Genomic DNA, 22,500 nt, shown 5'->3' with positions numbered 1-22,500 from the left:
GATTTGTATGAGTTTATTCCCCAGAGCCTCGAGATGATGCCTTTTGTTTTGGACTGAATTTTAATATATCGAAAGTGGTCTATTAGTCCTTTTTTCGGTAAACGGCATGGTTCTAAACTCAGACAAATCCACTTTGACGGGTCTTATCTCCATAGTTAATTTTTTTCCATAGTGATGGCCCTACATATCTGATCGAGTGTTTCCCGTAAGACTGTAATAACTAATGCTTAACTGTGAGATACGGATAAGTAAAAAGTAAAGTAAAGTGGTGCATTTATATAGCGCCTTTATCACAAACGTCTCAAAGGCGCTTTACAATGATCAATTTACCCCCAGCGGACTGGAAGCAGTAATGATAAAGCGTGTGTCCTCTGCTTCAAAGTTGTCTTGGTGACCGAAAATCCACGCTTTGAGCCATAACGCTTTTAACACCAGCCATCTCCACTCACCTAAATTCTTGATCAATCACTTTGACAGTAAAGATAAACACTCCCACGTCATTCCACACGACATGTGACGACGCTGCAGAGCTGTTTAGAATCTCGTATGGTTGATGCAAATCATATTGGCGCTCAGGTCCACTTGCAGAATCTTCAAAACAGCTGTGATAATTCTGAAAAATAGACAAATGAGACTTGGTAAGATTATAACACAACCTCATTCCCAGTGCTTTTCTCCCCTTCCTCGGGAAATAAAAGCCCTGAGAACGAGGCTCGTTACAGCGGAGCTTCCGCGCGCGCGGGAAGCACCATTGGTAAGAAAATATGGTAACCCATCTGTGCGGGTAAATTTGGTTTGGTCACCGTACGACTACTCCTCCATTTATGCCAGTGTTAAACTCCGTGGTGCAACCCGCGCATTCTGGCTCGAACAACTTTCATATTGGACAATGGTTAACTGACACCTGTCTGACACCTGTCAAAAAAGTTATCCATTGACCAGTATCACGTCACCATATCGCAGGCTCGAGCTAAAAGCTCATCGAGGTCAGCTGTTTCTTTAATTAAAGTTGACAGCAGACCAGGTACTGGTTTTCGATTGGATCGCTGGCTCAAGCCTGGTTAACTTATTTAAGACTAAATCACACGGGAGCTCCGCTTTTAGGGTTGGCTAAATCCATTTATTAAAAACTGAACTACGGATATCAGATTTCCAGCATTTTCATTCGCTCACCGGACACAGGCTATCACAGTTTTTAGTATCACCCAACTAGTGGACTAATGCAAATCCTGCATTTTGATTGGATACGCTACTAGATGGGATTAGTAATGGTCCTCGAGTAGCGAAAAGCGTGACGCTTTCTTTCGTTCTATTCCCAAATAAATATTTCTTCAACTTGCATTTGCTAACTTTATTATTGCCTTTTCTGTCCGACTACTTGGGTGATACTAAAACAATTAGACCCTTCGCCCTCAAGGGCCACAATTAGACCCTTCGCCCTCAAGGGCCACGGGTCTACGATATGGCGTCTAGGAGTGCAATGGATACTTTGCCTGGGTTTGAAACTGTCTCCAAGCAACGGCTTGCGCATACTCAATAAAGACTTAACACGATTTCTTCAGAGTCCTTTCTTTCTCGTCGAGTTAAGAAAGGTGCTGCATGAGCATGAGCCCGTTGGTTGGTCTTTGGAGAAATTTACTCGTGTTCATTTAATCCAAATTGCACTCGAAATCAACTGATTACCTGTAAACGTTACACAGTGTGTTGGAAAGAACTCTTTTATAAAAAGGATTTTAATTAAATATTATTTGGGACAGACCTGTTTGGACCAAGCTTCAGCCTTGTTCGTTCCTTTCCTAGATTTTACCATTCCTTCCCAACTCTGTGCTTCTTTGATACACCCAGCCTGCAAGGGACAAATCAGTTCACAAAAATTGTTTTTCGAAACTGTTTTTGAATGAAGTGCTGTAAAACCAGCCAAAGGAAATCAAATGAACCACACTGAAGCGCGGGTAAACGCGTGCGTTACAACGTGGTGCAAATTTATGCGGGTTAGCAACGCCGGCTCCAAACTGTGTGTTGGCTTCCATCAATCCAATCTCCGAACATAGCCAGGAAGATCGACTCCGCCTCCGAAAAGTAAATTGGAGTTTTTGTTTAGTTCACAGTTCGAACATTATTATGATATGTTTTTAGAAATTCTTCAGTAAAAAGATTCGTACAGATTCCATCGCTTTCCGCCGGCGTCCAGTTCGAATGTACGGCTACCCTACCCGTATGTACGAATGTACCGTGGGAACAAAAAATGCTGATTGGTGGGTTATGTCACGCATCAATTGATTTCGTCATCTGTGATTGGCGTCGGAAGTTCGAAAGCCTGCGAACGCAGACGTATTTCCGGCGGTCATTTTTCTCCCCCGTTCGCAGGCTAGAAGTTCAATTGATGGAAGCCAAAACGCAGTTTGGCCGTTGGCGCTTGAAGATGAATTCCGCAGAATTATGAAAGTCGCAGTAATATAGTGCAAATTTGTATTTTAAAGTGGCGTTTTCGTCGCCGTCGCTGTCGTAGATCTTTAAGTCCCTCTATCAAGCCAATCGATCACCGACAGTTCGTGTAGTAATGGAGACAAAGACACATCGAAACATCTTCGGTACGTACGTCATGTATGGGGACATACATTTGAACGCCGCTGTGCTCCATGCTCGCCTCTAACCGCGAACTGAGCTCCGCTTTGCCTATACCTCCTTCATCGTCGCGCTGTACTCGAAACCAATTCTGTTTTGCTGCTCCCACAAGATATAATTTGCATCCACCTCTTCCACAAACGTTTCTCCATCGTATCTTAGAATAAACACAGTAAATTATTTCCTTTACTCAAAAAAACAAACAACAATTGGGGTATTAAAATAAGTCAAGACAGGGTGCTGCCTTTGTAATTTCACCTGGAATGTGTTAGAATCTCACGTTTTCTCTGAAAATTAGCCGTAGACCCGGTTTCACAACTCAGTTTTTGTTTATATTAACACTGTGAAACGTTGATTAACCCACACTCACTTCGTGAAGAATAGGACATGGAGTTCTCGGTGCTGTGGTCTATCTTTGCCAGTGGAAGCAAGTCTTTTCGCCCGACAGCCTGTTCGCCAAAGCTACAATAGTTCGCCCGAACTAAAAACCCATTCACCCGATACGTAATTACAGAAATACAGCCGATGTCTGGTTGTTTGCAGAGTACGGGAAACTTTACTACGAAACTTGAAGAACACCTGCTAATCTCAAGAGGAATTGTCAGAATTAAATGGCGTGGCAACTTACAGGTCAATTACTGGTTTAAATGGATCGTTCTTCTGTCGCGAAAAGGGGCATCCAAGCCTGTGGAAGTCGTAATTGACAAGCTGCGGAAAAAATATAAATAATAATGTTATTCTCTTAAAACGTATTAAAAAAATATTTTACATCGAAAGACCTCCAGTAAGCCTACACACTACAAAGATCAACCATCTTTTTAAAGCAAAATGCACGTATCGCAAAGCGTCGAGGGGGTTAATTAAATATTTGTACTTTAACGGGAGACTACTTTCAGAAAGAGCCAGGCATTCACGTTTACATACAGTAGCCAATGATACGCTTCTTAAACACCGCTTTCTCCATTCGTTGTTTACAGGCAAAGGGATGGAAAACACACTGATCACCTTGGGTTGATTTTCCCAAGAACGCAATTTCTTATGTTCTCAACGAGTACGTTGTGGACCGGTACAACTAATTCCTGTTTTGACATTTAATGCTGTAACGAAGTGCACTAATTCAACACTGTTAACGTACTACATTAAAAGAAACTGCGCTGTACTGAATAGGCCAGGATGCCAAATACCTTGTCTAAAGTCTCATCATCTTCAAGGAAAAGGCGTCTTCGCTGATTCCTACAGCAAAGATACGTAGCAAGTGAGGATGCAGATAAGAGAAGGGATCCCCCATACATGGGCCTCTTCAAATGATAGTTTTTTTAAATCTAACTTAAGCTACTCAGCTATTTTTAGAGAGGCACCAGATTGGCCTGTTGTAATGACGTAATGAGATTTTAAATATGCGTGGCATTGGGAACGAGAACATAAACTAAAAATAGATTTTTAAAAACTATGATGGGGCATGGTGATCCGTTCTCTTCACTTATCCTCTCTTGTACATTGTGATATCTATTAGTTAAAAAGTACGCTTATGTGTTTCGTATTCAAGTCAAAAACTAAACTGGCAAAAGACACGGAGCCGTAGCTTAAAGCCGCGGCTACACGAGCGATTTTTGGCTCCCGCCGGTGATGTGATTTTTTCAAATTTTGTCGCGTCGCCCTGAACTGGCGAAGCGACATTGAATGAGAAATTGAATGAGTTGAATTTCACGCGATTTTTTCAGCTGTCCCGTCTCACGCGCGGCGCACGGAAATTCTTCGCTTCGCTTCGGCGGCCGAAGGCCAACGGCACGAGCGGCGAGTCACAATGGAGATATGACCGACACCGGAAACTGCGCAAGAAAAACCTCTAGCACCCAGGGTACGTAGCCAGTTCAAGGGTGGCTACACCTTGCGATTTTCATCGCGCGCTGGGGAGCGACAAAATTTGAAAAAATCGCATCACCGGCGCGAGCAAAAAATCACTCGAGGTTAGTGAGGTGTAAGCATGCAACCCTAATGTGAAAGCGTGTGACACTTTCAGCGTTTCCCCTGCAAACTAAAATTAATAATAATAATAATAATAATCATCATCATCATCATCATCATAATAATAATTAATGATATTTACCCAGGAAGCTCCACTCACGTGAAAGTGGTTTTTACGGAGGTCCTGCACCCGATCGAACTGGAATTTAGAGAAGATGGTTTTTGAAGAAAGGGGAAAAGCGGAGAAGCCGGAGAAAAATCTCTCGAAGCAGAGGGAAGAACCAACAACAAACTTAACCCTGCCTACATTAGTGGGAGACGAGTACAATCACCACTAAGAGAGAGAAGCCATGTAAAAAGACGACAAGTTACTTGCCTTCCACAAAATTCGTAAAAAGATGGGATTTAAAGTGCACCTGTGATCAAAAAAACCTCTTCCTTTTTTCCTTCAGATTTTGAAAGTGTGTTTGCTTAACACCTGACAGGCAAAATTTTGAGCTTTGATTTTTCTCCAAAGGCTGTTTACTTTGAGTGTAAGTTTTGGATTTCACGGTCCGCCATTACTCACGTTCAAAACTGACCGATTGGATCTCAGACGGTTGGATCCACGGAAAAGTGACGTCAGAGGCTCACTAGCTTAAAGTTTCAGCGTGTGAACGCAGCTTATTATATATGCAAAGCGCGAGTTTAAAAGTCTGAAAGCCCAAAACCCCCGTGCTGCATATTAATTCTGAGGCGTACACACGTATTGCATTCTTAAACTAGTGAGCCTTTGACGTCATTTTGTCCTCGATCCAGCTCTCTCAAGAACATAATGTTAGTAATGGCGGACCATTAAATAGGAAAATTACAGTTAAAATAAAGAGGTGTCTTTTTGAAATCAAGGCCCGCACGTGATACTGCTACCTGTCACCTCACCTTACAATTCCCCAGATTCTTACCGTGGAACGATGAAAGTTAAGTTCTGGAAACCATTACAGCTTGAGGGTTTTCTGCAATAAGCAAAAAGTTAAAAAGAAACTGATAATTGGATTCAGCTTCGAACAATTTTTAAAATTGTGAACGGCTCGAAGGCTAAAATTTATATTTTGAAAGGCACAAAGACTCAGTGATTGCAACGTGTAAGATATTTAACACAAGTTACACTAAGAACTAGGCCCGGCACGCTGTTTTTTTAGATTGGGCTGGGTCAACACGGGTATGCCTGGTTAGACAGCCTTAAATAGTCTATATCTGTGCGTTGCTCAACAAAAAATAATGGCAACTTACATTGATAGAAATCTTTTACACGAGAGTCTATTTCGCCGTGTTCTCAAGCTTTTTGCACCTGTCCAGTATGTGTCCTTTTTACCGTATATTAAGCCACTCTCATTATGGCAATGGCTAAATTATTATATTTTAGCGTCAAGATATTTTCTGGAAATTGCCGGTGTTAATTCAGAAATTTCTTTTCATCTTTATGCTGATAGCTTTAATTCATCTTGTAACATTAGCTCTTGCCTCTGCTGCACTGTATTTCACCAACAAATGTGTTTAAATAAATAATGTGATTGATTGATAAGTTCCTCAGAGCGACTTTCAAATTGAGCGTCGAAAGTAATTAGCGAATTGCTTTGGTATATGATTATTTCATTCTGTGATTGGTTCAAATTTCTCGCGCCACTTTTTCAACCAATCAGAAGTGAAACCAAGACCAACCGTGGCTTGCGCGTGCACATTTTCCCGCGCTTTGTGTCGGCTACGTGTAATTACTTCGAGTTTTGATTGGTTTACCGGATTGTCTTCCTCCATTTTGATTGGCCAAAGTAATTACTTTGGTTTTGGTTTTATGACACTCGATTGAAACTCGTTCTAACAAACAATTTAGTAATGAGATTTTCACTTTGAATGCTTGTCCAAGTCTTAACTATAAAGAACTCTTACCCTCTGGGGAATATGCGTCTGTCCACAGGGCAACCAACAGTTACGTTTGTTTCCTATATTTGAGTAATTAGAGAAAAATAGGAAGCAGTAATGATTGGAGAATAGGTTACTTGTCAACTATCTCTAGATATGCAGATAAAAATGATGTCATGTACAATTGACGGTGGATGAAAAAGAGAAGCTAACAACAGATCTTTTGCTTTTATCCACCAACAACCGCCTATTCCCAAACAATCAAATGTTTCTTGTCGTCCTTTTGGTACTTAAATTTCTGTGAATAGTCCATAGAGTGGTTTTCAATTGAGTGTCGAAAGTAATTAGTGAATTACTTTGGTTTTGCATTACTTCACTCAGTGATTGGTTCAAAGTTCTCGCGCCACTTTTTCAACCAATCAGAAGTGTATCCGTGGCTCGCGCGTACACATTTTCCCGCGCTTTGTGTCGGCTATGTGTAATAACTTCGAGTTTTGATTGGTTTACTGAACTTGTCTCCGTCCTTTTGATTGGCCAAAGTAATTACTTTGGTTTTGGTTTTACGACACTCATTGAAAACCGCTCTATGTGAACGGAGTCAAATAACTTAATCACTTTAGTTCTCCATCCTATATACGCTTCGCACTTACAGTGTTGTTAATTATGCAAATACAATTATTACCACACATGAAGAAGAGGTAAATCTACAGTAGGTAACCAACCTTTGATGACACACTGTGAAATGGCATTGCCAGTTGTTCCATTGATCACCTCTGAAGCTGGTATCAACTTCAAGGCAAGCCCCGGTCCCCTACTCAATCTTTTTGAGTAAGGCATATCAATATTGGAAGGTCATTAAGTCTTCACTTGCACCTGTTCCTGACTTTGATGACCAAACCTTCACAAGTTTTACAGCTAATCAATTCAGTCATTAAGGACTACTTAAGCAATAATAACTGTACCGGTGATGGCCATGGCAACAGCAAGGGCAAAGAAATTAATGTTTGAAGGCAAAAACAATGATCATACATATGCTTTCCTTATTGTGCCTTTCTTTTTTGGTCTATTAATACAATACAAAACAATTTACCACTCCCCATAGAGGCTTTTCAGAGCCAATGAAACACAATCAACGAAACGGCAGAACAGAACCACAACAACAACAACAGCTGGCCGGAGGCAAACCAGTTGGCTATTCACAAGTTGAACCATGAACTACCTGAGGAACAAATTCAATGAGTGGCCAGAACAGGTCTTGAACCCAGGAACTTCGGATATCAAGGCATTAGCATCCTTTATAATCACTGGGCCGCACTGCCTTCTTGAAAACAAAGTCTGTGCCTTGTGAAGAACATCATCGTGTAGTGACAAATAGTAATAATTATCATTGTTCGTTAACTCTCCAAATGCTAGTGTGGTTTACAGCTTATGTGAAACCTGTACAATTATATTTATTATAATATTATCTATTATATACTGGTATCATAATTATATAATATAATTATTATGACATATGATATAGTATAATCATATATTATGTATATTCTGATAACTGAAAATTAACTGTAATAATTAAAGCAATCAAATTTATATTTTCATCTTTAGCTCTCGTAGCCATCATCACCACTAGCTGCCAACACTACAGTTCCATTCCCAGTTACTGATTACCACAGGGCCCCAAGGTTCCGAATACTTGGAAATTCAGTTATCAAAAATGATTAAAAGCCAAGCCTATAAATGATGAATGTTAACACAATAATTTAAAATAATTTTGGCCACCTACAGCTTTCAATGTAGTACAGCTAGTATCTTCAGAAAAAGCCTTGATTGCAAATGAAACCTCTTGTGCAGTTTCTCTCAGCCTGAGAAGACAATTTCATAATCTATACATGTTGGATGAGCAAATTAGACTCAAAACTCTGATAGATAAATGGTTTAAATAGTTCAGGGTGTTTTCTAATTTAAATATGGTCTGTTACCTTTATTCTCCGTTATTAAGTAGAGAGGTAGCTTTATTTAAAATTGGCCCTGGCATGCAGGGGTCCCGAGAAGCAATTTTTATTATTTGTCTGGGAATGGACATTACTAAACAACGAAACAGCGAAACAGAAAAACAGCAAAACAGCGAAACGACGAAACAGCGAAATAACGCACCAGAACACCATGTATGACCCCAACTAATCCTTCTCTCGAAGACTATAAATTGTCTTGAAAAGTAACCACATCAAGAACATCAGCAAACAGTGTCAAATGAAACCAGGAGCTTCCTGGTGAAAAACACTTTTTCTAAGAAGTTTGTGGTATACCTGTTACTGTCTGCTGTATTCTTATTCCTGAGTCTGATCACAGCATTCTGAAGTAGTAATGAAACTAATATTAATACCAATAATTTTTCATTTTCCCTTGGCAGATTAGAGTACCTGAAATAATGCTAAGACCATAATCTATAAAAAACTGGGCAGCCACAGCTGACGCTGCAATGGTGAAACCATTCACCTATCACCACCATGGCCCAGCTTCAAAGCAAATCCAGCATCCTAATAGACCACCACACCACTTCCTATTTAATTAACCAATGGACCATTCTGTGGGAATGCAATATTATACTCACTATATCTCTAGAAATAACCCCTATTCCTTGCTGCTCTGACGATGTTTCCCAACTTGTCAGACTGAATGTTAGGTACTCAGTATTTGATATGCTACCCTGAAAAAAAAGTTTTCATTTTGTACCTGAAAAACAATGTATGTCCAGAAATGTGAAATTTTGCTAAGAGTGCAACAATCAAATGCAATGAGCCTGCCTTGGGAGCCCAACGAGACAGTTCTAGGATCTCAGTTTTGGAGAAAACCAGAGAGTTTGAGTATTTTTTGGGTCTATGATTGCGGTTGTCGACACACACATTAGCTACCTTCATAAATATTGGTCAATATTCAGAACACCGTCTCGAGTTGACAAAATATTTTACGTCTTTACGTTCTCTGTAAGTATGGTACTTACGAAAAGTCGATTATCTTCCCAAGGTTCTGGGATGATTTTAGCCCACAACTGGAAACAGATAAAAGAGAAATTCCAATAAAGTTAAGCCTCGAGCTCCACTTTAACATGGCCGATACAATACGACCACTATTGTTGCTGTGAACTATTGAATTAACAGCAAACAACAAGCTACTTGCACTGATTTAACGCAAAGGAATATCCTTACCTGAATTGTTTCTCTTTTGTCTAGGTAATAGATCGGCTTGAAGTTATGGAGCAAAGCTTCGTGCTTCAGGGAAAATAAAAAGAAAGAAGTGGACACCCAGCTGAGCTCAAATCGCAATGAGTTGGATTTTTGTTTGTGGAGTGTAAGCTTACATCTCGGGGCACCTGTTGTTTATACACTGTGCTAACCTTTGGACATTTTCCACTCGCCAAATGGATGCATCCAATAAGATAAAGTAAAGCCAGACGGAAAAAGATTGCCATTTAATTTTATCAAGATTACCGAACGGCAGAAAAATGCCTCTCGATTAAGTTTTCGTCCCCAGACTACTCGAGGTAATTAACGTAATCCAACATAGACAACATGGCTCCTTCAGGCTCCTTGCGAAATATCTTGTGTCTCCCTATACGTTTTATCCCATATGATTTGCATTTTTAGCATAGTTCGTCACAAAATCTATGTTTCAAGTAATTTAGTGAGTTTGTTAAAAATAGTTGCTTGTCGGCTCAATTGTAGCCTGATTCTCAGACGGTGCCTCTAAGGTTACCTGTGGATGATACTTTTAGACTTGATCACTGGAAACCCAGGCACAGTGTCATGGGAGGTGTATATATAATTATGTGACTATAAAATTTCTTTATAAATGTATAAAAAATCTGTTCACTCATATTGTAGCCCTGAGGCTAAATTACACGAGGAGTCAGCGAGACATACAACACAATAAACAAGTGAAATCTGAAAGTTATGAACTTTGGGATTAAGTTTTTCAGAACCCCAGACTCCTTTATCTTAAAATAGGTCACAAGCTTCGAGCAAAAATGTTATTTTGAAAACTGTTCCTCTGGCTCATTCAAGCTACAAATAAAATTACCTCTTAGATTCTCTTAAATTAAAGGATAGAGATTCAAACAAAAAAGAATGAGGCCAATCCTTGGCTCAACCAACCAAGCTTGGTCAATAGTTTAAAAAAATATCAGAAGAACGTAGCTACGGATGAATGGGGAACTTGCCAGCTCACATGGCCAATCATGCTCACGATTGGACAAATTATGACACTTACAGCATGTCAGAAGATATCAGCCAGGGGTTTCATTAGAAGCCGGTCACCGGTATACCGCCGACTATGTTGTCAGAATTTGCCTCTCACCGCTGGCTACCCTGCCTTGATTAATTTCACTCAAATCCTTGTAAAAGACAAGAGTGACCGCCGCTTACATTGATTAGCCCAGGTATCTACTTCAAAAGTTTTTCAAACCCCTGTATCGGCACATCCGCGATTGCCATTTTTGACAGGTTACTACTTTGACACTCTTTCTTTGGTGGACTTTCAAAATTTTATTGTGTTCAAAATTTTACATACACTTAATAATATATTACACCATCTACTTTGTAGTAAAATCATACAATTTGCTCCTAAATTATTGGAGATTTGGTTGGATTTCAAGTACAGGTATGGTCAAAGGTCAGGTCAGACGTGTTAATAAATAAACAAGCTAATTGGTGCCTCCCAGCCCTAATGATATTACACTGCAACAAAGAAGTGACCATTAGAAAAGTATTCAGCCAGTTTTTCTATCAGTAACACGGGTGCCCTGATGCAAGCATCAACTTTTTCTCCTGCTTTACCAACTTGAAATGCTGTTAGTTTTGCACTATTTAGGCCCAAATATGGAGTCAAAGGTGCAGAACTGCTGTTATACTCTTCACTGCATTATTGGAATCTCCATTTCCCTCAAGTTCTCCTCTAAATTCCCTGTTCTGTATTGTTACAATTCTTGCAGTTTCAATTTTTTCCTGTTTCTGACCTCAACTGCTTCTAATGCAAACTACACCACTCCAACAAGAAAAAAACTTTGATCAAAACAAAATGACCTTTGATGAAGGAAAAGTGCTAGCAACAAACAACTGCAGGGTATCTACTGCTGTCAATAACTAGAAAGTGTGCTTATCACAAAATTCAAAATACAATGACCACACTCACAGGACACAGACTATTCAACTAAGCGACTAATTTTACTGACATTAGAAATTCAGATACAAAATTTCACCAATAAGGATCAATATTAATTTTGACAACCACTGTGTACAGTCTTCATAGTGTCACAGGTTACCTAATTAATGTAATTTAGCTAATTCAAACACTGAATTGTGGGTAATCAGGGACCGCCTCAGTATTCACAGTACTAGTGTGTAACTTGTATGCAATATTAAAACATTCTCACGGAAGGTGCTTTGGTAGGATGATCATTTTCACAAGCCTTCAGCAACTTATTTGCTTGCCAAGTCTTGCTGACTTGTTTTATGAAAATACCCTACACCTGCCCTTCCGTATTAATGAAAATAATAATTATCCACATTTATCATAATTTATACTTGACAGAATATTGTGATTCTGATTGGTTAATGACAAATGCATAATTAGGTTATAGTGTGCAATACGAACTTATGTGCTATGGAAACAACGATGAAGCAATTTTGTTGAGTACATATAATAAATTTAAAATTGTACGAACTTGCTCATCTACAGGTGTATTTCATGATTCGTGGTCGCTCGTGATGTTTTGAAAGTTCTCAAATCTTGAGATCTTTTGAAACACCACTCGTGTCCAGAAATCACAGAATGGTCTTGCATTCACATCATTTCCTTACTTTCTGTACTTATTTTATGGCCACTTAAATTAATAGGATCAGTCATCTTCTAACGGCACTGGAATATCCATTTCAGCCAAAACTACTTTGATACATTCAAGTAAGTGCTGCATATCTTCAGGATACAACCTTCCAATGTTTCCAATCCTAAAACAATCAGCACTGCTAACTTTCCCAGGATAGATCACTTGGTTTTTGCTGTTCAGTCGATTGTAAAATTCCTCAAAGTTGTAATTGGGATGCTTGGGATTGTAGTAGGAGGTAATGATGTAACCTTCATGGGTATCATCTAAGAATTTCTTGAAACCAAGCTTTCGCATACCTGATTGAAGGACATCACAGTTTTCCATGTACCTAATTCAAGAAAAATACGATAATAAGTACTTCAGCCATACGGATGAACGATACAATAAATTATTACTGATGGTGCTCTTGGTTTTGTACACCAGGGTCCGGTTGTTCAAAAGGCGATTAACGCTAATCTCAGTTTAAAAATTAACCTTGGAGATTATTTCTGTACTCCCAAATGCTGTTCAACGCCAACATTCGGAAAAGTTTTACATTAGAGGAAGTCAATCTTGACAAGCAAAAGTAAACGAAAGAAACTTTCACCAAAAAGTTGAAAACGTGGAACAAAAGTTTACGCTAATCCTGGATTAAGTTAATCGCCTTTTGAACAACTGGGCCCAGATATTATATACGAATTAGGCGGAGAACACAAGTTACTAAGCTCTATAGTCCTATGAAGAGAGGAATCTTCACAGAATACATGTATATGCTGACATATGGACTCCGGTCTTCTGGATTTTTTCCATGTGGCACTCGCTGTCGATTTTCTTTCGTGTACCCCAATGTTCCTACACCGTACAATGATGGGGAAATCAAAGATTTCTTTTTCCACTCATGCGAAAGCTCGATGTACGGATCCTTGTATCAATCGACTTTACTAATATATTCCTCTCCAACATTGGCATCCCATGGAACAGCAATGTCTATCATTGAGATGGGTGATCTGTGAATATGTGTAATCTTGAAAACTGGCACAACTTAATTCTGCCACCGGTACTTAGACCTTTCAAGCTGAGAGCCAAATTGATCTTGCATGCAACTCGCTTGTGGTGCTCTAAGTTATCACTGTTGGCCAAGACGTCACAACCACTGAGCATTATTATTATTACTATTATTATCTATAACAATAAAACAACTTTATTAATTTATTTCACTTACTTACATTAAAGAAATAGAAATGATTGATACCGGTAATAAAAAATTCAAAATTCTATAAAATTATGAATTCCATGATGTAGAGATATTAAAATCATACACTCAAATTATACTAATGACAGCTAAACCAGTGTCCATAAAACGCCCCGAGTATAAAGGCATATAGACCGTGTATCTCAAATATCCACACTAAGCTACATTTATTTTACAGTCTAATGATTGCTCTATCTTGCTACGAAACGGCATTCGCGAACCTCTAACGCATGCATGTACCGATCTTAAGAGTTCAAACGAAATCTGTGTCCTGAGCCAAATGATTACAATATGATAAGGCTCAGTATCTTCTATCGTTCTATTATTACTATTATTATCATCATTATCATTATCATTATCATTATCAAACATTTATTATACATAGCAGCAAATATAATAAATTATTAATTTTAATACAGGCTATTAATATGCAACTGCTTCCAATGATTCCAACTTAATTCCGATGTAACTTTAAACCAAATCATAGCATACAAAATTACACACCTGTTTGCTCTTCCATCAACTCCACCTTCTGCTTTAAATACTGACAGAGCTTTGCGAAATGCCAGCATAGCATGGGTGGCTGGGGTGAAACGAAATTGGCCATTTTGTTCCAGCCCTTCATACTGATCCACAATGTCAAGACAGAGACTACGAGCCCAACCTTTGCATCGCTTCAGGGACTCAATATTGCCAATAACAAATGAGAATCCTGGAACACCTTCTATACACTTGTTGGCGGAACTCACCATGAAATCAATGTTTGCCAAATCTAAATTGAGTGGAACAGCTCCAAAGCTGCTCATGGCATCTACAAAATAAGATGCCCTAGGAGCATGCTCTCTGACGAGCTTTCCTACAGCTTCAACTGGATGAAAAACACCTGTTGATGTTTCACAGTGAACCATGGCAACATTACTAATGGATTTGTCACTTTTTAGGATTTCTTCAACTTTTGCCAAGTCAGCTTTTGAGTTCTCTTCTCCATGAAGAACAACCTGAAAAGCCAAAACAGTCCAGAAAATGAAAAAAAAACATCTTACAGCTACAGCCAATTAAGACCTTTTAAATGGTGCTATGAAACTTCTGGATTTTTACCCCATGAAATGGATAACTTTGTAGCATTACAGCAACTGTCATGTTCAGTTGTTACATCTGTCAAGTTACTTGTAATGCATGTTTATTTCTTGTATGTACATTGTATTCCAGTTCCTGCACATACTAGTGGTTAGCTTTGTGTATTTTAAAAGAAGTAAGAATAGGAGCTCTCCACAAGATGCAGTGGTTTTCCGCTTTGCACACACCATATCAATATAATTTATCCTTTTCTCACCGTTTCAATACCAGCAACTTCACAGATTTTGACCATTCTTTTACCGTAAGAGCCATTCTCAATGATGAACACTTTTCCACCTTGCCTTGGAGTTGTTGTAGTCAACACTGCCTCTATAGCATAGGTTCCACTGCCCTGAACCAGTATGGCAGTGTACTCTTCAGGAGAAACACCAGCAATTCCCAAGAGTCTTGACCGAATAGTTTTGACAATGCCAATGAATTCAGCGTCACGTGAACCAAGGTCTCTAAGCATCGCCCGTTTCGTTTCAAAGCTAACTCCCAGTGGTCCTGGAGTAAACAGCTTCTTGTCCTTGTGGAGTCCAGATTCAAAATCTAACAGAAATTCATTCATTAAGTCATTCCCAATGAAGGTAAGATATATATTTACAGTGTATTTAACAACCTCATTCCCAGGTCTCTCTTCTCTGCCTCCATAGAAGAGAGACCCTGGGAAGGAGGTTGTGTATTTAATTGCAAAATAATTTTTACATTTCTTTCCTTTCTTATACTGCTTATTTCCCAAAACCAAAGGGTACTTGTGTTGGGTGAATGTCCACAGTAACAAATTTACCAGCCTTCACCTCTCCTCACGTACCCAACATAAATTCTGAGTACATACATGTAAACATTGGTATAACTATGTTGGAGCACCATCCTTGAGCAATAATGTTGTCCAGGAGTGGGGTGTTTACCCTGGTAAATGAGTATCCCAAAGTCATCATTGAAAAAATACATTCTTCAGTGTTGTCCAATAAACCTTAAGGCTAAACTGCTTAACACCTAGCCACTTATTTGCATATGAATGGCGTTTAGTGTTATATGCCTGAGTGACTCCTTCTCCAAATAATGCCTAGAAGAACACAATAGTGGCAAGGTATTCTACAGTTATTTTATTAAACCGCGAATTGCTCATAGCAAAGGGGTTTCATTAGAAGTTGGTCACCAGTGGTATAACGTCGTCTGTTTGTCAGAAATTTGCCACCAGCCGCCGTCTACCCTGCCTTGATTTTCACTCAAACCCTTCTTAAAGACTAGGGTAACCGCCGCATACATTGATTAACCCAAGCATCTACTTCAATAATTATTAACACTACTGGTAACAGGTGTATAGTGTGCCTGAAGTTTTCGTAAAATCTATTTAATTAAACATATTTGATATCTTACAACTATAACAACATACATTGCACATGTAGCTAAGGACTTTTGTTGCTGGCCTTGAACAGGAGATTGATTTTCTCAATAATTATATTTTATAAACTAGAGTATCTAACAGATCGATAGTAATGATGCAGAACATTCTGTTTCTAATGATTCACATACACTTTTTTAAAAATAAGAATCTTGTTTTTCTAGCCTAGGCTGAATTCATTTTCTCACTTTTCTGCCGATTTACTAAGGGCTGAAAATATTCTTGTATTATTCTTAAATGACATTTCCGTTTAAGAAGGTATTGGTCCAGCAGTATTATTACAAGTGTTTGGTGTATAGATCTGTATCTGGTTACATTGTGAACATGCTCCATTCTTGCTTTTCATTCCAGTCAGCACAGTCAAGATGTCAGATGACAATAATTGGTTGTTTTGGCTTTAAAAAATGTCTTTCTCACAGAAACACCATCATGGAAATGAAAGTACACCTAAGTTAAAAACGTATATATTGTATTTACAGATTTTCAAACACAAAATTATATCGCAGCCTTGGGTTTGTTCTTAAATTATTCTTAAAATTTTTGCTTATTTCAGTCTCAATATTCTTATAAACTATATTCTTATTTAAAAAAAGAATGTAGCGGTAGTAGCATTAATTTTGTAAGCAAAGCAACGCTGCATAGAATTGAGTAAGGCACACGGTATTTTTCCCTGTGGTAGTCGGACTGTGAACTAAAGCTACATGTACAAGATTGAATACACTGAAGGCATTCTTCCTTGTGATGTTTGATGGATGAAAGCTAATAAGAGCAGTTTGGCAATTATTTGGCAGAATTGTGAAAACCGGTGTAAGAAAGTTTGGAAGTTGACCATCATGTTTCTGAATACTGAAACACTTAGTTGCAGAACTTTGTGCAGCAAGATTAATATGCCAGGACGTAATCTAGATTTGGAATTGTTGTGAGTTTTCACTCTTACATGTGTTGTTTCATCGAATATTTATGGAACCTCGTGCTTAAGCAAACTCCAGAGTGTTTGGGTTTCCTGGAAAAACAGGATCAAGGATCAAGAATTAAGGAACAAGGATCACCATATAAATTCTAAATACAAGTAAATCAAATAAATTTAACCTATACGTGACTACATGTACACGAAAACAACGCCCATCTGTCAACAGCGATGTTAGCTTGTGTTATGCCATATCAGTCACCGTACATTCTTGTGGTTCACAGAAAAACGCGATTTACATGTTAACTACAGGGGAATGTTGTCATCGAAATCCTCCCCGATTTTTTAAGCAATACTGCTTTTGCGAACCAACATTTTTTTTGCGTGTGCGGGTTCCCCTGTTGAAGATGTAGAGAAACAGAGAATCAGCAAGAATCAAAGTCCTTTATCGGAAGTAATCAAAAGTGTGGGAATAAACTTTGTGCCTGCTGTGCTTATCAATGACAAAAAGATAATTCTTCCTCGTTAGTCGTTAGGTACTTTCTTTAAAAAAAAACTCCCGTAAGACTAAGAACTGAGATTGAATTCTCCAATGTGTGTTCTCAAGATTTTCGGCTTGTTGCTTCCATCTCTAGGGGACCCATAATAACAACTCAGTGGAGCGATGCAATCACTTTCCGAATCAATATTGTCAAATCTCGTCAGAAAAATGACTAAAACATCTTCTTCTAAGGAAGTGATTCTTTAGATGCATTCCATCTGCTTTTCCTTTACAGATATGAGGTCAGGAAAAATCAGTTTGAAGAGATGAAGTTAAAGCAGCTGCTCATTAATTTATTTAATTTATTTGCCATAATTTATTTTGAACTGATTCTTCATCCGGTGATCCTTGACCCAGTTCTTCAAGGAAACCAAGTGTTTGGTGGCATTCTGCTCAAATGCAATGCATTCTGGTAAAAGCTGGTGAATGGCACAGTGCATTCCGGCTAATAAAAATTATTAGCCAGAATGCACTGAGTTGAGTACAAGAAGAACGTTTCAAGTGACAAACCCAGGCCACATTGATGCTCTCACAACTATGCCATCCCTGCACCCCTCCCTGATGCATTCTGGGAAAGTGGTGAATTCAAGAATTTGTCCTACCTTCTCATGAAACCACAATATGTTGCTACTCGCTCCACAGCAATCAAGTCTCCAGGGGTTTCAATAACTGTTTTAACCCTTTAAGCCCCGAGGGGTTCCCCATTGACGAGTAAAATCGTCTGGCGTTAGACAGAGTAAAATCTATAAGTGCCGTTTGGCACTATCGGGCTGAAAGGGTTAAACGGGGACATAGTTTTTTCACGCTGTTAGTTTAACCCTTTAAGCCCCGAGGGGTTCCCCATTGACGAGTAAAATCGTCTGGCGTTAGACAGAGTAAAATCTATAAGTGCCGTTTGGCACTATCGGGCTGAAAGGGTTAAACGGGGACATAGTTTTTTCACGCTGTTAGTTTAACCCTTTAAGCCCCGAGGGGTTCCCCATTGACGAGTAAAATCGTCTGGCGTTAGACAGAGTAAAATCTATAAGTGCCGTTTGGCACTATCGGGCTGAAAGGGTTAAACGGGGACATAGTTTTTTCACGCTGTTAGTTTAACCCTTTAAGCCCCGAGGGGTTCCCCATTGACGAGTAAAATCGTCTGGCGTTAGACAGAGTAAAATCTATAAGTGCCGTTTGGCACTATCAGGGCTGAAAGGGTTAAGGCAAATTTCTGACAAACAGACAGCGGTATGCTGCTGATGATGGACTTCAAATGAAACCCCTGGTTTTGTGGCTGTAATTAAGGAAATATAGGGGCGACTTCTACCTTGTTTTTTAAAAACCTGTTTTAAGATAAAAGATGGAAAGCTGGCACACAATTTTTTGATGGCTTGTACAGGCCTCAGTGATTTTTTCATTGCACTTGACATCACAGCAGCCATGTTGGTGGAAAGAAAAATAGTGAAAAAGTCTTTTGGTAATTTGACTCCATTATTATACAATTTTCTATTGCTTTGGCAACAACATGGCCGTCTTATCACGTGATCAGTGCAATAAAAGAATATTGATATTCTCGACGAGTATATTATAGATCAAGTCCTAGGGACTCAAACAAGGAAAAATAGATTCGCAGACTAAACTAGGGAATTCAGGGCCACATCTAGCTGGAGAATCTACTGACGAGCCCATCAACGAGCCACCAGTTTAAGATACCTCAATATTTATATAACTCGCTTTTTTCATCCACTGCCGAGCCAAAAGGGCCAAACGAGCCACAGTCTGTGACTCGTTTGGCCCTTTTGGTGTACAAAAGCCTACAGTATGACTTGTTCTTTCAGCCATTACCGAACCAAACGAGCTATTACTTCCATAAGTCTCGAATGTGGCCCTGTATTCTGTAGTTGATCCAGACGCGATTTCTACCTCTTTTAAATGACTAAGAATACTGCTTTTCCCCCGATAAAATTATATTATGGTATCAATAATATCGGATATTTGTATCATTTCGTGATTTTCCAATCCACCAAATTAAAACAAAGAGACGAATTGCCCGGAAAATGTCGCCAATAGCCATCCGTCAGTCCTAGAATAAATCTAATAATTTAATTCTTGTTTTGACTCTTGAACTTCAAGGAAACATCCCACACACCTGGTTCATCCAGACTTGAACGGCCTGCAGCCACACAAAGCGATCTGCATCTGGGATAACCATAAATCGCTTGTGATGGCTTTTTACAATTCCGAGCGACGAAAGACAATGACCTAGTAATCCCACAACGGAAAGCCATCGCTACCATTTTGTCGGTAAACAAACAAAAGGATAAATTCATACAATATTAACACAGAAGAAGGTTTTCTACGAATTCAAGAGTCGAGTGCGTGAGTTCCTCGGAGACCTCACATGATAACTTGCACGTTTCCCGTGTCATCGCATGCGCGCGGCTAGAAGGGGGCGTTAGGAAGGCGGGGCAGAGGGCCAGATAGCGTTTTTCGCTCTCCTAAGCTCACACACAAAAGGAACGGTCTTTGGAAAGTTCCTTGGCGTTCGTCATTCGTTTTCGACGATGTAAAAACGCATGTCAAATGAGAGAATCATGAAGCGACCTTTTTCTCGCACTAAGGATTTTCCTACTACTGATGACGAGGGACTCGGTTTCTCTCTTAGGTATGCCAATCAAAGAGTGTGGAAGTGGAGGGGGGAACGGGGCAGAATAGTTACACTTCAGTTGTATCTTGACCCCTTGCAAAGGAACTGGCAAATATAAAATCGCTTGTTTGGGAAAATTTATTGCCCTCAAAAAACGACTTCCTTGTAACAACAACATTTTGCGACAAATGTGGTCAAAAGTTTTCTTCTTTTGTATTTTATGAGGACAATGAAAGAATCACGCAGAAATTGAGTTCACTAAACACACAATTTCTCTTTTGCATTGACCCAGCGAGCTATGTACAATAACAATGATAAAAGGTAAGAATTACTCTACAAAATTAATCACAATTAACACCTAAACAGCTGTTTGTGAATCAGATATGTTTCTGGCCTATTAGCGTGCAAGATGATGAACAAAGGTGAGTGAAACTATATATCTCTTAATTTTAAGATACGTACGTTGCTCATACATTGCTTTAATTGGTACAAAGACTAGAATTTTAATTTAACCATGCAATCATTATCTCTTAAGATATGCAGGGTTTGTACCCTTTTTAAAGTAAAATTTTAAGGCCTTTCCAGTGAACTCCATATTGTCCAGGCCTGTGCGCACAGTAAAACTTAAGAACAACATGACGTAAAAATTTAATGCATAAATCACAGAGTGAATGGCTATGTTAAGGGCTTGGGTTATCGCTTCTGTATATCAAGGTAATCGTGATGAATTGATTTCATTGCCATTTGAAATCTGCTTAAGCTCAACAACCAGTTTCGAACATCTACACTGCAGACAAAGTACTGTACCTTACAAGTAAGAGGTTTCATGGTAAAAGTCATTTGAAGAAACTCTTAAAAAAAAATGCTTTTTAGCAGGAAGAGCTAACCATCAGAGCAATTTTACAGTGTCCAAAGAGAGCCAACTATTTTTAATATCAAGTATTATCTTTAGCAATAGGAAGCAATATAACTTCAGTGCAAAAATATAATATTCCTTAGTAATGAAACTAAAGCATTTCTGTAGTCTTCAAAGAAAGGTTAAAAGCTTAAGTAGCACATTGACCATTTAAAACACTTGATCTTGTAGCTTGTAGCCTTATCATTCAGCCATTTGCCAGTGACAAAATAAAAAAGATCTTGTATGTCTTGTGGGGAATAAATTATATTACACCTGGGTTGATTAGTCAGACTTAAGAGGAAACATTAGCACAGACGAAGTCATAAATGTCAAATCCTCAAACTGTTCTAATACACTCTTGGCAGCAACACTAAGTTCTGCTTTGCTTCCTTGTGACAGTGGTATGGTGACTCCGCCATGTTGCCATACTTTTTTGGTGTTGATTGAAGTTGTCTTCTGTGCTTTGGAAATGTCTCTTGATTGCATCTCTGCAGAAGGTGATAAAATGTTAAGACCAAGTAGATCATCTTCATACAAGGCTCTGGAGTCTGCAAAACAAAGCAGTATACCAATGATTATTGAATAACGGCTTGTACCAGTTTTAACACCTTTAACAGACATTCCTAGTATCTTGACAATACAGGAAAAGCTTAGCAAAATACTGCAACCACAGCAAAGACCATGTTTAAAAAAGAGGAAAACAAATTGAAGCACAGGTCATATGCACAATAGACCCTTAACCAAAATGGCAGCTGAAAATTCAAATAAGTTAAAAAACTAATACCAGAAATAGAAAGAGCACCTTCAATTAAAACCCATTCACCCCTAAACCGGCCTAAAGCGGCCATACTTAGTATTTTACTCTAACACCAGATGACAAAATTTTAGTTTATAAAGAAACTGTGGTACTGCGTCGGTGGAAGATTGAGACAGAAATTGACTTTATCAAACAAGTTGATAAAGGTTGAATAACCACCAGGAAAGATTTGGAAAGCTGATGTTTCGAGAATTAGCCCTTCGTCGGAGCGACGATGAAGGGCTAACACTCAAAACGTCAGCTTTCCAAATCTTTCATGGTGGTTATTCGACCTTCATCAACTCGTTTGATAAAATCAATTTCTAACACCAGATCATTTTACTTGTCAATGGGGAACCCCCAGGAGTCAGATGTAATATCAGGTGAGAAAATGTAAGTTGAAAGATGAAAAATATACAGACATTTGTACTATTAAGGGTATGGCATATACCCCCAGTCATACAAACACCTGTACATTTATCAAATTTCTCAGCTGATATAACACCTAATGTGCTGAAACTTTGCAGGGTTACTAAAGTAAAGGTGGTCTTTCTATTTCTGGTATCAGTTTTCCATTCAGTTTAATCTTAACTCATTCAAATCAATCTGT

At 38.9% G+C, this 22,500-nt stretch overlaps 3 protein-coding genes across 3 annotated transcripts in view; all 3 read right to left on the bottom strand.

Moving 5' to 3' along the window:
• LOC138027856 (cation channel sperm-associated auxiliary subunit epsilon-like) overlaps positions 1 to 9,988 on the bottom strand; it is a 10,759-nt gene extending 771 nt beyond the window's left edge. The window contains exons 1-13 of the mRNA XM_068875476.1: positions 9,881 to 9,988; positions 9,693 to 9,755; positions 9,488 to 9,535; positions 9,098 to 9,193; positions 8,793 to 8,839; positions 8,270 to 8,348; positions 6,514 to 6,566; positions 5,532 to 5,582; positions 3,810 to 3,858; positions 3,254 to 3,333; positions 2,683 to 2,782; positions 1,760 to 1,846; positions 450 to 613 (exon numbers count right to left, since the gene is read on the bottom strand). Coding sequence (XP_068731577.1) covers positions 450 to 613; positions 1,760 to 1,846; positions 2,683 to 2,782; positions 3,254 to 3,333; positions 3,810 to 3,858; positions 5,532 to 5,582; positions 6,514 to 6,566; positions 8,270 to 8,348; positions 8,793 to 8,839; positions 9,098 to 9,193; positions 9,488 to 9,535; positions 9,693 to 9,755; positions 9,881 to 9,955 — 992 coding nt within the window. The 5' untranslated portion in view covers positions 9,956 to 9,988. The remainder of the gene's footprint in view (positions 1 to 449; positions 614 to 1,759; positions 1,847 to 2,682; positions 2,783 to 3,253; positions 3,334 to 3,809; positions 3,859 to 5,531; positions 5,583 to 6,513; positions 6,567 to 8,269; positions 8,349 to 8,792; positions 8,840 to 9,097; positions 9,194 to 9,487; positions 9,536 to 9,692; positions 9,756 to 9,880) is intronic.
• A 1,015-nt stretch (positions 9,989 to 11,003) lies between these two features.
• LOC138027855 (2-aminoethylphosphonate--pyruvate transaminase-like) lies at positions 11,004 to 19,973 on the bottom strand. The gene is made up of 4 exons (XM_068875475.1): positions 19,699 to 19,973; positions 14,932 to 15,266; positions 14,103 to 14,596; positions 11,004 to 12,695 (listed from the first exon to the last, which is right to left on the bottom strand). Exons 1-4 carry the CDS (start codon positions 19,877 to 19,879, stop codon positions 12,380 to 12,382), a joined length of 1,326 nt encoding a protein of 441 aa, XP_068731576.1. The 5' UTR covers positions 19,880 to 19,973; the 3' UTR covers positions 11,004 to 12,379.
• Positions 19,974 to 20,316: 343 nt separating this feature from the next.
• LOC138027884 (probable cyclin-dependent serine/threonine-protein kinase DDB_G0292550) overlaps positions 20,317 to 22,500 on the bottom strand; it is a 9,534-nt gene continuing 7,350 nt past the window's right edge. The window contains exon 7 of the mRNA XM_068875505.1: positions 20,317 to 21,642. Within this exon, the coding sequence (XP_068731606.1) occupies positions 21,377 to 21,642 (266 nt within the window). The 3' untranslated portion in view covers positions 20,317 to 21,376. The remainder of the gene's footprint in view (positions 21,643 to 22,500) is intronic.

This window comes from Montipora capricornis, chromosome 12, assembly GCF_036669925.1.
Source record: "Montipora capricornis isolate CH-2021 chromosome 12, ASM3666992v2, whole genome shotgun sequence".
NCBI lineage: Eukaryota > Metazoa > Cnidaria > Anthozoa > Scleractinia > Acroporidae > Montipora > Montipora capricornis.
Note: the sequence above shows the minus strand (reverse complement) of the source record. Positions and strands in the feature narration are given on the sequence as shown.